The following is a 14,820-nucleotide window of genomic DNA, read 5'->3' on the forward strand; positions in this document are numbered from 1 at the left end:
GCTGCTCTAGAAAGAGTGCAAAGAAGAGCAACCAGAATTATCCTGGGTTTAAAAGGCATGTCAAATGTAGGCAGGCTAAAAGAATTGAATCTATTCAGTCTTGAACAAAGAAGACTAAGCGGTGATCTGATTCAAACATTCAAAATCCTAAAAGGTATAGACAATGTCGACCCAGGGGACTTTTTTGACCTGAAAAAAGAAAGAAGGACCAGGGGTCACAAATGGAGATTAGATAAAGGGGCATTCAGAACAGAAAATAGGAGGCACTTTTTTACACAGAGAATTGTGAGGGTGTGGAACCAACTCCCCAGTAATGTTGTTGAAGCTGACACCCTGGGATCCTTCAAGAAGCTGCTTGATGAGATTCTGGGATCAATAAGCTACTAACAACCAAACAAGCAAGATGGGCTGAATGGCCTCCTCTTGTTTGTAAACTTGATGCGTCGCAGGCCGCCGCAGGTTGCCCACCACTACTGTACAGGGATGCCCATCTGTACAAGCTACTGGCAAAACCACGGTCAGTACCCACATGAGACTGAGGGAAGCCTGCTTGTTAGAGGTACTACCAGCCCTCGTAATGGTGATGCAAAGCAGTCACCAAAACGGCAGCGAGATCCAGCGCAGTGCTGCTGAGTTTAGCAGCTGTGCGCATATTTCTGTAACAAAACCCCCCCCCCCAAAAAAACATAGAAAATACGAGAAATATTTCTCCACAGAAAACAGTAATAACACAATTCCAGTTCAGAAAATAAACATCTCGTAACTTAAAATGTGAATTTTTATTAAACTCCAGCTGGAGCTAAGCAGCCTGTGAGGAGAGCACAAGTCAGCCGACTTATGTTGCTTGATCCCTGGGAAGGAGCGACTCAAGCTGCTGGCTTCACGCGGGGCACAAGGTCACTGTGGGACGTAACAAACAACAGGCTGTAGTGCACAATATACATGTAATTATCTATTAGAAAACAATTACAGTGAAATAAAATTAACACATACATTATGTAAAGCATAATAGTTAACAAACATTATACAGTCATAAGCAACAAGTACTTATCTGATACCAGGTTCCTGTCATGCCAGATCTTGAAAGGAAAAACGGCAATGAGATCTGTGTGTAGTCCTTTTATATACACTCATGGTTACATTGCGTACTTGAAAGGGAACCTTAATAATATTAACAATAATAATAAATCAGTTTGAATCATACTTTATTTAATGCACATACAAAGACACACACAGTACAGTACGATTAAAATTATCACAGTTCACCAATTTAATTTCTATTTAATACTTTAATTAAAGAAAGATCACGATGACAGGTTAATAAACACATTTAAAAACCTGATTTATAAAGCCATCATTCCTGAAGGGATCTGTCCAGGTGAATGATGTATCGACAGCATCTACAGGTGTCTTAACTCCTAGTGTTGGGGAGTAACACATTACATGTAATCCGATTACATTTTTCAGTAACTTGTAACGGTTCCTTTTTCAGACAACGAAATGTGGCTGCGTATACCACTGGAAGTCACTGACTACCAGGGAAAAGTTCTCAGTACAAGAAAAAGGGTGTCCAGTAATAATGTTGATAGTGCTAATAAGAGGTTAGAGAATGCATCTGAAGCCTTGCTGCTCATTCTTTTAAAGGGGTCAGTGATAATGTTGCGAGTGCTAATGGGAGGTAACAGAATGGATTTATAAGAAGACTTAGTTAGCACTCATTTAATGGGGGGCAGTCTGTGATATTGTTGCTAGTGTTAATAAGATAAACAGGAGCATAGACTGTTCTATACTAAATCAAAGGCAAAGGGCTGAGTTTTGTGTTTGGCACAGAGTTAATATGCAGAGGCTAATCCCCTGCATTGAGGTTTGAAAACATGCAAAGTAGCGTGCTGTTTTTACTGCCTAATTCCTCATCACTTAATTTAGCTTAAAAGAAGAACAAGATTAGGGGGAAATGAACCAGTGTCAAGTGTGGGAGAGCAACCCAACTCAACAGAACCAGTGTCAAGTGTGGGGGAGCAACCCAACTCAACAGAACCAGTGTCAAGTGTGGGAGAGCAACCCAACTCAACAGAACCAGTGTCAAGTGTGGGAGAGCAACCCAACTCAACAGAACCAGTGTCAAGTGTGGGAGAGCAACCCAACTCAACAGAACCAGTGTCAAGTGTGGGAGAGCAACCCAACTCAACAGAACCAGTGTCAAGTGTGGGAGAGCAACCCAACTCAACAGAACCAGTGTCAAGTGTGGGAGAGCAACCCAACTCAACAGAACCAGTGTCAAGTGTGGGAGAGCAACCCAACTCAACAGAACCAGTGTCAAGTGTGGGGGAGCAACCCAACTCAACAGAACCAGTGTCAAGTGTGGGAGAGCAACCCAACTCAACAGAACCAGTGTCAAGTGTGGGAGAGCAACCCAACTCAACAGAACCAGTGTCAAGTGTGGGGGAGCAACCCAACTCAACAGAACCAGTGTCAAGTGTGGGAGAGCAACCCAACTCAACAGAACCAGTGTCAAGTGTGGGGAAGCAACCCAACTCAACAGAACCAGTGTCAAGTGTGGGGGAGCAACCCAACTCAACAGAACCAGTGTCAAGTGTGGGGGAGCAACCCAACTCAACAGAACGATTACAGATCACAGGTGTCAATAGGTTAGACTTCTAACGTTAGCCAAGAGTCAAGCCTGAAGAATTTTGATTACAAAATATGCAAACCAAAAGTAGGTGTTTGCCACAGTGTGCACATAGCAGTGTACAGAGCAGACCAAACTCATTTCCTTTTCAGTATTTTTTCAGTCTTTTCCATATAACATGCAGTCTTACACACATGTTGCAGTAATGTATAAAAAGTTATTGTGCTATGAAGGCTTTTCTGACTGGGTCCAAATATTCCCAATATGTTAAAGTTCAAACTGGTTTGAAAGCGTTGAGGACATGATATCATCCTTTTACAAAACAGCATATAAATATTAAAAGTGTAACATTAATCCTCTTCAAAATACCCCCCCCCCCAAAATAAAAGCATAGCAAAGTGTAAAAGCACAGAGAGGTATGCTAAACCACATACAGTAGCAGACAACAATATTGGCACCCTACGCTTATACCATAAGTCAAGGTAACAGATTAAGGACAAGTATTTTGTAAACTTTAACCACTTTTTAATAAACAAAAAGCAAAATACACAATTTCTAGTAATTTATCAAATAATCTTTATAAAAAACATATTTAAAGTACTTGTTCATGACAGCAGTATTGGAACCCCTGCTTTAGAATTTCACGTGTCCTCATTTTGCTTTTATTACATTTTTCAGAAGTTTATGATAATTCTTAACCAGTATGTTACAACTTGTTGGTGAAATCTGGACCCATTCTGTCTTGCATAGTTCTTTCAGCTCAGACAGATTGGATACACAGTGCTTGACTGCTGCTTTTTTCAGATCAGCCCAAAGCATTTCTATTGGATTGAGATCTGGTGATTGCGATGGCCATTGCAGAACTTTTGGGTCGTTGTCGTGTTGGAAGATTAACTGTCTGCCAATCAGTCTGTGAGCAGATGGTATCATTGTATTTTGTAGAATGTTTTGATACACGGCTGCATTCATCCGATCTTCAATCACATGAATGTCTCCAGTCCCTAAACTGCTGAAACACCCCCATGTCATGATCAAACCACCTCCATGTTTAACTGTAGGTGCAAGGTTTTCTTCATTGAAGACATTCCCTTTTTTTTCTCCAAAGATACCGTGGTCCATTTTGGGAGAAAAGTTATAAGAACATAAGAACATAAGAAAGTTTACAAACGAGAGGAGGCCATTCAGTCCATCTTGCGCGTTTGGTTGTTAGTAGCTTATTGATCCCAGAATCTCATCAAGCAGCTTCTTGAAGGATCACAGAGTGTCAGCTTCAACAACATTACTGGGGAGTTGGTTCCAGACCCTCACAATTCTCTGTGTGAAAAAGTGCCTCCTATTTCTGTTCTGAATGCCCCTTTATCTAATCTCCATTTGTGACCACTGGTACCTGTTTCTTTTTTCAGGTCAAAAAAGTCCCCTGGGTCGACATTGTCTATACCTTTTAGGATTTTGAATGTTTGAATCAGATTGCCGCGCAGTCTTCTTTGTTCAAGACTGAATAGATTCAATTCTTTTAGCCTGTCTGCATACGACATGCCTTTTAAACCCGGGATAATTCTGGTTGCTCTTCTTTGCACTCTTTCTAGAGCAGCAATATCCTTTTTGTAATGAGGTGACCAGAACTGAACACAATATTCTAGGTGAGGTCTCACTAATGCATTGTAAAGTTTTAAAATTACTTCCCTTGATTTAAATTCAACACTTCTCACAATATATCCAAGCATCTTGTTGGCCTTTTTTATAGCTTCCCCACATTGTCTAGAGGAAGACATTTCTGAGTCAACATAAACTCCTAGGTCTTTTTCATAGTTCCCTTCTCCAATTTCAGTATCTCCCATATGATATTTCTAATGCACATTTTTATTGCCTGCATGCAGTACCTTTTCTCTATTAAATGTCATTTACCATGCGTCTGCCCAGTTCTGAATGCGGTCTAGATCATTTTGAATGACCTTTGCTGCTGCAACAGTGTTTGCCACTCCTATTTTTGTGTTGTCTGCAAATTTAACAAGTTTGCTTACTATACCAGAATCTAAATCATTAATGTAGATTAGGAATAGCAGAGGACCTAATACTGATCCCTGTGGTACACCACTGGTTACCTCGCTCCATTTTGAGGTTTCTCCTCTAATCAGTACTTTCTGTTTTCTAGATGTTAACCACTCCCTAATCCATGTGCATGCATTTCCTTGAATCCCTACTGCGTTCAGTTTGAGAATGAATCTTTTATGCGGGACTTTGTCAAAAGCTTTCTGGAAATCTAAATAAACCATGTCGTAAGCTTTGCAATTATCCATTGTCAATGTTGCATCCTCAAAAAAGTCAAGCAGGTTAGTTAGACACGATCTCCCTTTCCTAAAACCATGCTGACTGTTTCCCAGGATATTGTTACCATATAGGTAATTTTCCATTTTAGATCTTATTATAGTTTCCATAAGTTTACATATAATAGAAGTCAGGCTTATTGGTCTGTAGTTACCTGGTTCGGTTTTGTCTCCCTTTTTGTGGATCAGTATTACGTTTGCAATTTTCCAGTCTCTTTGGACCAGAGAATTTTGTTTAAGAATGCTGTTCATATTTCTTGGCAAATTTTAGCCGTTTGTTTTATGAATTTTCTTTAGAAGTGATTTGCAGCGAGGACTGCGTGTGTGCAGCTCTTCTGTGTTCAGGTGCCTCTGTACAGTTCTTTCATGCACTATAATATCTGATGCTTCTAAATCTTTCTTTAAGTCCTTGGCTGTTAGTCTTGGATAATTTTTTTAGCTGCTCGGACGATTCTCCTTCCTGTTGTGCCCGTAATATTCTTTGGACGGCCACTTCTTTCAAGTGTTTCAGTTGAATTTGTTCTGTGGTGCTTCTTGAGTATTGCTCTGATTGTGGATTTTGGTATTCCATATTTCTTTGATACTGTTCTGTAGCTATTTCCTTTGTTGTAGTTTGATACAAGTGCTTTTCTCAAACATCAGTCCAATTCCTTTGTCTTGACCATCATCTGCTGTGTTGCCAAAACGTTCTTCTTCATCAGATGTTGGAAATAATGACCTCTTTTTCTGGCTATTGACTTTATAATGCAGCTTAATTACTGTGTAATGGTTTTCAATCTGTTCATATATTTTTCAATTAGTTCTATTACATTTTTACAGACTTTTAATGTAAAGGTGCCAATACTTTTGTCATGAACATTTATCTGGAAATGCTTAAGTGCTTTTGTTTGTTAAAGTACCAGAAATTGTGTATTTTGGTCTTAGTGGCTAATGTTCACTAAATGCTTGTATTTCACACGTCTTCTTGAATGATCTTATATTAGGTGTAGTGTGCCAATACAAGACTCCTATTGCAATGCAGTTTCACCCATTCCATGTTTTACTACAAACTTGACAAGCCACAGTTTATAGGTAACAAGCTCAGGCTTGTTTGATTAAACTCCTAGTAAAAGCAGGAATGGATCGAACTGTAAAGCAATGGGAGTCTAATTACCATCCCTGCTGTACATGTCCTGTATAATTGGCTGCCCTAATCGCAGTTGAATGGCTCTTTGCTGGTAATGCAGCTGTCTCGCGCTGCCTCTCTGGTCCCCTAGGTGTCACTACAGCGCAGTGAGCCTCCCTGTCAGGGCAGCCTGCAGCTCCGAGGGCAGGAACACGCCCAGCTCTGTGATGATTCCGCCAGTGATGAGGTCATGAGGGGTCACATCGAAGGCGGGGTTCCACACGTTTATTCCTGGGGAGAGGAGAGAAGACATCAACCACAATGAATGTGAATGAACCACTGTCTTTGCAGTAGTATTGCAGTGTTATGACTTTCATGGCAGCAGTTACAGCAGTGTGTTATCCCCGTGTCAGCACACAGCGTGTTACTGCAGTGTTATCCCTGTGTCAGCAGTGTGTTACTGCAGGGTGTTATCCCAGTGTCAGCACACAGTGTTTCTGCAGTGTGTTATCCCCGTGTCAGCAGTGTGTTACTGCAGTGTGTTATCCCAGTTTCAGCACACAGCGTGTTACTGCAGTGTGTTATCCCCGTGTCAGCTCACAGCGTGTTACTGCAGTGTGTTATCCCAGTGTCAGCAGTGCGTTACTGCAGTGTGTTATCCCCGTGTCAGCTCACAGCGTGTTACTGCAGTGTGTTATCCCCGTGTCAGCACACAGCGTGTTACTGCAGTGTTATCCCCGTGTCAGCACACAGCGTGTTACTGCAGTGTGTTATCCCAGTGTCAGCAGTGTGTTACTGCAGTGTGTTATCCCAGTGTCAGCACACAGTGTGTTACTGCAGTGTGTTATCCCCGTGTCAGCACACAGCCTGTTACTGCAGTGTGTTATCCCCGTGTCAGCACACAGCGTGTTACTGCAGTGTGTTATCCCCGTGTCAGCACACAGCGTGTTACTGCAGTGTGTTATCCCCGTGTCAGCAGTGTGTTACTGCAGTGTGTTATCCCCGTGTCAGCACACAGTGTGTTACTGCAGTGTGTTATCCCCGTGTCAGCAGTGTGTTACTGCAGTGTGTTATCCCCGTGTCAGCACACAGCGTGTTACTGCAGTGTGTTATCCCAGTGTCAGCACACAGCGTGTTACTGCAGTGTGTTATCCCAGTGTCAGCACACAGTGTGTTACTGCAGGGTGTTATCCCAGTGTCAGCACACAGTGTGTTATCCCTGTGTCAGCAGTGTGTTACTGCAGTGTGTTATCCCCGTGTCAGCACACAGCGTGTTACTGCAGTGTGTTATCCCAGTGTCAGCACACAGCGTGTTACTGCAGTGTGTTATCCCAGTGTCAGCACACAGTGTGTTACTGCAGGGTGTTATCCCAGTGTCAGCACACGGCGTGTTACTGCAGTGTTATCCCTGTGTCAGCAGTGTGTTACTGCAGGGTGTTATCCCAGTGTCAGCAGTGTGTTAGTGCAGTGTGTTACTGCAGGGTGTTATCCCATTGCCAGCAGTGTGTTATCCAAGTGTCAGCACACAGTGTGTTACAGCAGTAATACTGCAGTGTTAGCAGATTGCCGTGAAGTAGTATCACACTGCAGTGTTTTTGCAGTAGTATGACAGTATTAACGAGTTTCAGGGCAGCAGTTACTGCACTGTTACCGCAGTGACAGGGCAGGGCTATTGCAGTGTTATGGAAGAGTCAGTGCAGTGACAGGGCGGTGTTGTTACAGTGCTGTCAGTGCTTTTGCCAGGGCAGTAGTATTGCAGTATTATTGCAGTAGTGTCACAGCATTGTAGTATTATTGCAGTAGTATCATAGTATTGCAGTAGTATCATAGTATTGCAGTAGTGTCACAGTATTTATTGCAGTAATATTGCAATAGTGTCAGTATTATTGCAGTAGTCCCGCATTATTATCACAGTGGTATTGCAGTATTATTGCAGTAGTATCAGTATTATTGCAGTAGTATCACAGTGCTGTGCGAGTGGTCTGACCTGGCGCTGCTATCCGTTCCCCGTTGATGTCGCTCAGCTCCTGTGCCGGCCTCTCCTCGATGACGATCTCCCTGCCGCTCTCCAGGCTCAGGTCACATGACGTGCTGGGCGCCGCCACGTAGAACGGGATGCCGTGGTGCTTCGCCACGATCGCCAGCTGGTACGTGCCCACCTTGTTAGCCGTGTCACCGTTAGCAACCACCCTGTCCGCCCCAACCACCACCGCTGAGAGAGGACGAGAGCGGGAGACACTGCTCAGAGCATCTGCAAAGCCTGCCCTGCATGGCGCGGAGCTCTTCAGAAATGATAGTACAGGGATGGAAATAAGACTCCCATTGCATAGCAGTGCCACCCATTCCAGGTTTTACTACAACTTTGATTAGCCACAGTGTGTCTAGGTAACAAGCTCAGGTGTGTCTAATTAAACTCATAGGCCAGAGCGGCAATACAGCACGTACAGCAGGGGCAATACGATTCCCATTGCATAGCAGTCTGATCCATTCCTAGTTTTACTATCAGTTTAATAAGACACACCTAAGCTTGTTATCTACAGACTGGGGTTAATCAAGCACCTATTAAAACCTGGACTGGATCAATCTGCAACGTATTGGGAGTCTTATTTTTTCATCTGACATGTTTATGTTTGTTTGTTTGTTTTGTTTTTATAAATTCGGCTATTTTTGTCCTGTAAAGTGCTTTGAGATGGACCTGTATGAAGTGCGCTTTATAAACAAACTTTGATTTGATTTCCATCTCTGTAGTTACCCTCTTTTAAATTAACACAGGCACACATACACGTAAGAGGCAAAAACACATGAATACATACACACACCCCTTGAAAACCACAGACACAAATAGTTAAGACACACACAGACAGTAACAAAGACACAGAGAATGACACACACAGACACACACACAGACAGAAACACACACAGACACACACACAGAGACAAACACACACAGAGACAGACAGATGCACACACACGCACACACACACACAGACAGACAGACAGACGCACACACACAAGAGATGACAGACACACAGACAGACAGAGACACACACACACACACACACACAGCTCTCTGCTCACCGGAGATGCCCTTCTCTCTCATGGCGATGGAGGCCATGCTGTCTGTGATGAGGGTGGAGGGGATCTTCTCGAACACAAGCTCGTAGGCAGTCAGTCTGGAGCCCTGGTTATAGGGACGGGTCTCTGTGCAGAACACATGAGCCAGCCGCCCCATAGCATGTAGGGACCGCACCACGCCTGCAACACGGAGACACTGTGTGAGACAATACAGAGCAGCAAAGACACTGCGAGACAATACAGAACAACACAGACACTGAGACAATACAGAGCAGCACAGACACTGCGAGACAATACAGAACAACACAGACACTGAGGCAACACAGAGCAGCAAAGACACTGAGGCAACACAGAGCAGCAAAGACACTGAGACAATACAGAGCAGCACAGACACTGAGGCAACACAGAGCAGCACAGACACAGAGACAACACAGAGCAGCACAGACACAGACAATACAGAGCAGCACAGACACTGAGACAACACAGAGCAGCAAAGACACTGCGAGACAACACAGAGCAGCACAGACACCGAGACAACACAGAGCAGCACAGACACCGAGACAACACAGAGCAGCACAGACACCGAGACAACACAGAGCAGCACAGACACCGAGACAACACAGAGCAGCACAGACACAGAGACAACACAGAGCAGCACAGACACAGACAATACAGAGCATCACAGACACTGAGACAATACAGAGCACCACAGACACAATACAGAGCATCACAAACACTATGAGAGACAATAGAGAGTGTATATACACTGTGCATCAAACCTGGAGTCTCGGTAGAAGCCTAGAAAAAATTAAATAAAACTGCAACAAAAATACAAAACCAGCAGTGTGTGAGAGGGTGTCAGTGTGTTTTTATGTGTGCCAGTGTCTGTGTATGTCTGCGTCTGCATGCGAGTACTGTACTTACCCAGTACAGTACCAACACCATAGCAGCCACAGTGTGTGAGTGTCAGTGTGTCTGTCCTGTTCTGTGTGCATCTTGTGTCTTGTACAGTCCTTACCCAGCTCAGTGCAGTAGACCGTGTGTATGTGCTGTGCTATGTATCAATTTGTGTGTCTGTCCTGTGCTATGTATCAGTGCTGGGCTGGGCTGGGTTATGTCTTGTACTTACCCAGCGCAGTCCCGTACCCTGCAGTCGCCAGGGACCCCGTGTTGCAGTGCGTCAGGATGGTCACCTGCTCCTTGCTCACCCCCGACAGGATGTGCTGCGCTCCAAAATTCCCAATCTTCCTGTTATCGCTGACGTCCCGCTCCAGCATTGCCTCAATCCAACCAATCACACTGCAGTAAGGGGAGAGGAAAGGGAGAGGGGTGGCTGTGCTGTTCAGTGAATTCAGAGACAGCGGGGTGGGGGAGAGGGGAGGGTGTGTATAGCTCACCTCTCCTGCAGTCTCTCAGTAGTGCATTCAGGCTCCTGGCTCTGCTGCTCAGTGTACTCTGTCAGCTCCGCCGCTGCCTTGCCCAGGTTGACGGCCGTGGGGCGGGCAGTCACCAGGTGTTCCAGCGACTCCCGCACAAACGCCACAAGCTCCTCCCCCTCGCGTTGCGGCCCGCCCTGCAGCTCCACAGCCAGGCTCAGGCACCCCACAATCGCAATGGCAGGGGCGCCCCGCACCTAATAGACAAGGGGTGCAGTCATATCATGGGCGCGCTCGCTTCTCTGAACCCTCGCAGGATTCTTTTACAGGACCCTGCCTGGCTCGTAAGGTTAGCAGGCAGTGAACAGACATGCTCCATGTGATCTGTAGGCCACAGTGCCCTTCATGGTACTGCCGTCTGCAATGTGGGATGCGTACACACAGCCACTTCAAATCCTTCACCCATAACCTTAAAACGCTCACTCTGAAACTCTGCCGCTAAAACTCAGAGAAACTAAGGGCCATTGATTTCTTGGTTGGGGTGTTACGCTTCTGTTTAATTTCCTAACATTCTGCAGGATTGAACATCTTTTAAAAGCATTCAAGTTTTAAAATGTAAGGAATGTTTGTAACCCATCAGAAACACCATTAGTGGGCTTTACCATACCCTCACTGTGCTTTACCATACCCTCACTGGGCTTTACCATACTCTGCTTTGTATTACTATGGGTAACGTTTATAATCAAATCAAATCAAAGTTTATTTATACAGCGGTATGTTTATAAGGGTATGTTTATCACAGGTTGTTTTTAACATGCTTTACGATGTTCACCTATGATTTACCATGTTCTCACTATGCTTCATCACACTTTGCTTTTGCTATGGGAAATGTTTATGCAGTGGAGTAGAAGGAGCATAAACTGCAGTCTCAGTCAGTGTGCTGCTGTAACACTTGGCTTGTCAAGTTTGTACTTTCTTGAAAGAGTGCTGCACAGTGTTTGGATGGATTTCTTTGAAAGAGTGCTGCACAGTGTTTGGATGGGTTTATTCAAAAGAGTGCTGCACAGTGTTTGGATGGGTTTATTTGAAAGAGTGCTGCACAGTGTTTGGATGGGTTTCTTTGAAAGAGTGCTGCACAGTGTTTGGATGGGTTTCTTTGAAAGAGTGCTGCACAGTGTTTGGATGGGTTTCTTTGAAAGAGTGCTGCACAGTGTTTGGATGGGTTTCTTTGAAAGAGTGCTGCACAGTGTTTGGATGGGTTTATTTGAAAGAGTGCTGCACAGTGTTTGGATGGGTTTATTTGAAAGAGTGCTGCACAGTGTTTGGATGGGTTTATTTGAAAGAGTGCTGCACAGTGTTTGGATGGGTTTATTTGAAAGAGTGCTACACAGTGTTTGGATGGGTTTATTTGAAAGAGTGCTGCACAGTGTTTGGATGGGTTTATTTGAAAGAGTGCTGCACAGTGTTTGGATGGGTTTATTTGAAAGAGTGCTGCACAGTGTTTGGATGGGTTTATTTGAAAGAGTGCTGCACAGTGTTTGGATGGGTTTATTTGAAAGAGTGCTGCACAGTGTTTGGATGGGTTTTACACGTAGGCATGTTTCTATTCATTTGCCCAGTATGTCTCATATTGATCCCTGATAACCCTAACACAGTAAAATGTAAGTTACATTACTTCTGTACTTCATTAAATAGTAATATTGTTTTATTTTTTTATTTTTTGCATTTTGATGTGAACGCACTTAATTGTCATTGCATGGAATAGTATTGCTTTTAACATCTTCGGGTAGATTTATATTTTGAAATAGAGATATAGTCTGTGACAGTACAGCAATTAAAAAACACGACTCCCTGAATCCAGGTCCACTACAGTAGGCGGTCACCTTTTTCTTACCAACTACACCCAATAATGTTTTATTGTCAATGGAAGTGAATGACAGTACATCGAATGAGCGCCACCGACTCCGCCCCGTTTAAATGGACGGTTCAGGTTTCACTTCATGCACCGTGTTGTAAAAATGTAAGATTTGTGCACGTCAGATCCGTCTGTTAAGTGCCTGGTATGCCATGTCACATTCGGACGCTGTGAAATACGCTGTTTTATTGCACCGATATGATTTCATAATTAATTTAACCAACCTTCATGGATCTGATCGCTTCCCATCCATCTTGCACCGTCTTGATGTTCTCAAACACGCTCTGATGGGGCAGCAAAAGCTGGTTGAGGATCTGCAAGGAGCCGGCGCGGTACCTAATCGCCTCCAGAGTCATTGCAAACGATTAAACAATATCAATTAGCTTGATGAATGACGGAAAAATGACCTCGCCACTGTAAAAAACAAACAAACAATCGGCTGTGCACAGAACGACCACAGACAACAAACCACGTGTTCCACTTCGGGAGGCGGCTCCAACAGCTGAACCACTGACGCCCTTCTTTTTCTACGTCAGCTCCACCAGTCGATCCGAACCAATCAAAGGGCTGCAACGTCTGCGGGACTGTTCTAATGTCTACGTTGTTCAGTAGCAGTCATTCTTCACGTAAAGCTTGGCTTCGATTTTAGTTTTTATTTGCTAGTTAGCCGGTTCCAAGTTGACCCCTAAGGGAACAAAATCAAAATCTCTCCCCTGGATGATAACATTTAATTTGGAATGCATGGTGTTGCCAGTGAGCAACATAATGTATACCCCAATGAGGACCAGGGCTCAATCCGATGCAGTCAGGAGGTGGGACAGCCCTTCATTACATGGTTCACTACAAATGAGTTAAGAAACTTTACTCATTTTCTACATATTTTGTTGATAATTTGATATCTTACAAATATGTTTATAAATCACTACAGACACATATGGGTGTGTTTTGAGAATGTTTAATTGCTCTCTGTGTTTGATTTTCCAAAATGTGATTTTGTTGCCTGAAAGCTACCCCATGCAGTTTACTCAGGAGTACATATTGACTATGTGTGGCTTGATAATGCAAAGATAATTCATTTCAAACAAATGTAACACTTTCTGTAGATAATCTTTTCATAATCCTGTCAATAAATATTACAAGAAAAGAAGGAAAGACAAGAAATGAGGTTGCAAAGGCACTCCAAGAAATAATAATCCAGGTTATAAATATAAAATGAATGGGATGGAAGTAGGGAACTTTCAAAAGGATCTCAGGGTTAGAATGGAGTCATCATTAAACAGATCTCACCAGTTAAAAAGCATAGAATATTGCACAAAGCGTGGAATACAAGTCTAGAGAGGTTATGCTAAGATTCTACAATGCCCTAGCTGGACCCCACCTAGAATACTTGTGCAGTTTTGGTCTCCTCAATACAAAAAAGACAGCCTTACACTCGAGAAGGTGCAGAGAAGGTAAGCCCACGACTTAGACATGAGCTATGAGGACAGGTTCAAAGAATCAAATCTCTTCAGACTAGAAAAAAGAAGGGAAAAAACTGACTTGATTGACGTTTTAAAATCATATATTTAATCATAAAGCACAGAATCTAGTCTTTTTTTATATAAATTTAGTCGTTGCCAATTTTTTTTTAAATTACACCGTGTAACAATTTTTTTTTTTTTTGGTTCCTGGGTAGTAAGTGTTATTTCCTAATTGCTTATGCCTCAAAAGTATAGAAAATGGCTATTATTCCCCACAAACTTTGCTTTTGTGACCAGGACAGTGATATTTTGAAATTTACCTATTTTCCAGAACATTCCAGATAGATTCAGTGCTGAGTAAACTTGGAGTAACTTCTAGAACTTTCTAGAACTTTCCAGTAATATAAATAGTAGCATAAATACAGGGGCCTTAAGCCCACCAGTTCAGTTTAGTTCCAGCTGCCTAAGTGGATACATATCTGTATTCTTCTGAGGTGGCATCAAGGTCATAGGAGACTTCAAAATTGTGGCATTCCTGATGGGTCTCCAAGGCGGTTTTACCAAGTTTCCCTGCTATCTTTGCCTTTGGGACAGCAAGGACACCAAGGCGCACTACCACAGGCGGGACTAGATAAAGGATTAAGATAAAGGAACAGAAAATAGGAGGCACTTTTTTACACAGAGAATTGTGAGTTTCTGGAACCAAGATGGGCTGAATGGCCTCCTCTCGTTTGTAAACTTTCTTATGATCATTTGCTTAATTAGACCTTTTTACTTGTTTTCAGATCTTAAACAGTTGCTGATTTCACGTTAGCTGTAACATTTTATAAGTAACTTGAACTCTGCAACTGTTTAAGATCTGAACACAATTAAAAAGGTCTAATTAAGCAAATGATCACTTCAATGAAGGGTGTACTTCTCAAAGTAATTGAGAAC

The 14,820-nt window shown here is 43.1% G+C and overlaps 2 protein-coding genes across 4 annotated transcripts in view; one reads left to right on the plus strand and one right to left on the minus strand.

The window, feature by feature from the left end:
• LOC117970691 (transportin-2) overlaps window positions 1–14,820 on the plus strand; it is a 124,803-nt gene that overhangs the window by 5,263 nt on the left and 104,720 nt on the right. The window lies entirely within an intron of this gene.
• LOC117402026 (methylthioribose-1-phosphate isomerase) lies at window positions 1,189–12,925 on the minus strand. The gene is made up of 6 exons (XM_034002828.3): window positions 12,649–12,925; window positions 10,531–10,766; window positions 10,263–10,432; window positions 9,137–9,313; window positions 8,046–8,270; window positions 1,189–6,349 (listed from the first exon to the last, which is right to left on the minus strand). The coding sequence occupies exons 1-6, from the start codon at window positions 12,778–12,780 to the stop codon at window positions 6,216–6,218; spliced, it is 1,074 nt and encodes a 357-aa protein (XP_033858719.2). The 5' UTR covers window positions 12,781–12,925; the 3' UTR covers window positions 1,189–6,215.

The sequence above is a fragment of the Acipenser ruthenus genome, chromosome 34, assembly GCF_902713425.1.
Source record: "Acipenser ruthenus chromosome 34, fAciRut3.2 maternal haplotype, whole genome shotgun sequence".
NCBI classification, from domain to species: Eukaryota; Metazoa; Chordata; class Actinopteri; order Acipenseriformes; family Acipenseridae; genus Acipenser; species Acipenser ruthenus.

Excerpts from the sequence above, each read along its gene's own strand:
- LOC117402026 (XM_034002828.3), bottom strand. The coding sequence starts at position 12,780 with ATGACTCTGGAGGCGATTAGGTACCGCGCCGGCTCCTTGCAGATCCTC. Across the intron at positions 10,767-12,648 it reads AAGCGATCAGATCCATGAAG|GTGCGGGGCGCCCCTGCCAT; the intron begins GTTGGTTAAATT and ends CTTGTCTATTAG. Across the intron at positions 9,314-10,262 it reads AGGGTACGGGACTGCGCTGG|GCGTGGTGCGGTCCCTACAT; the intron begins GTAAGTACAAGA and ends TCCGTGTTGCAG.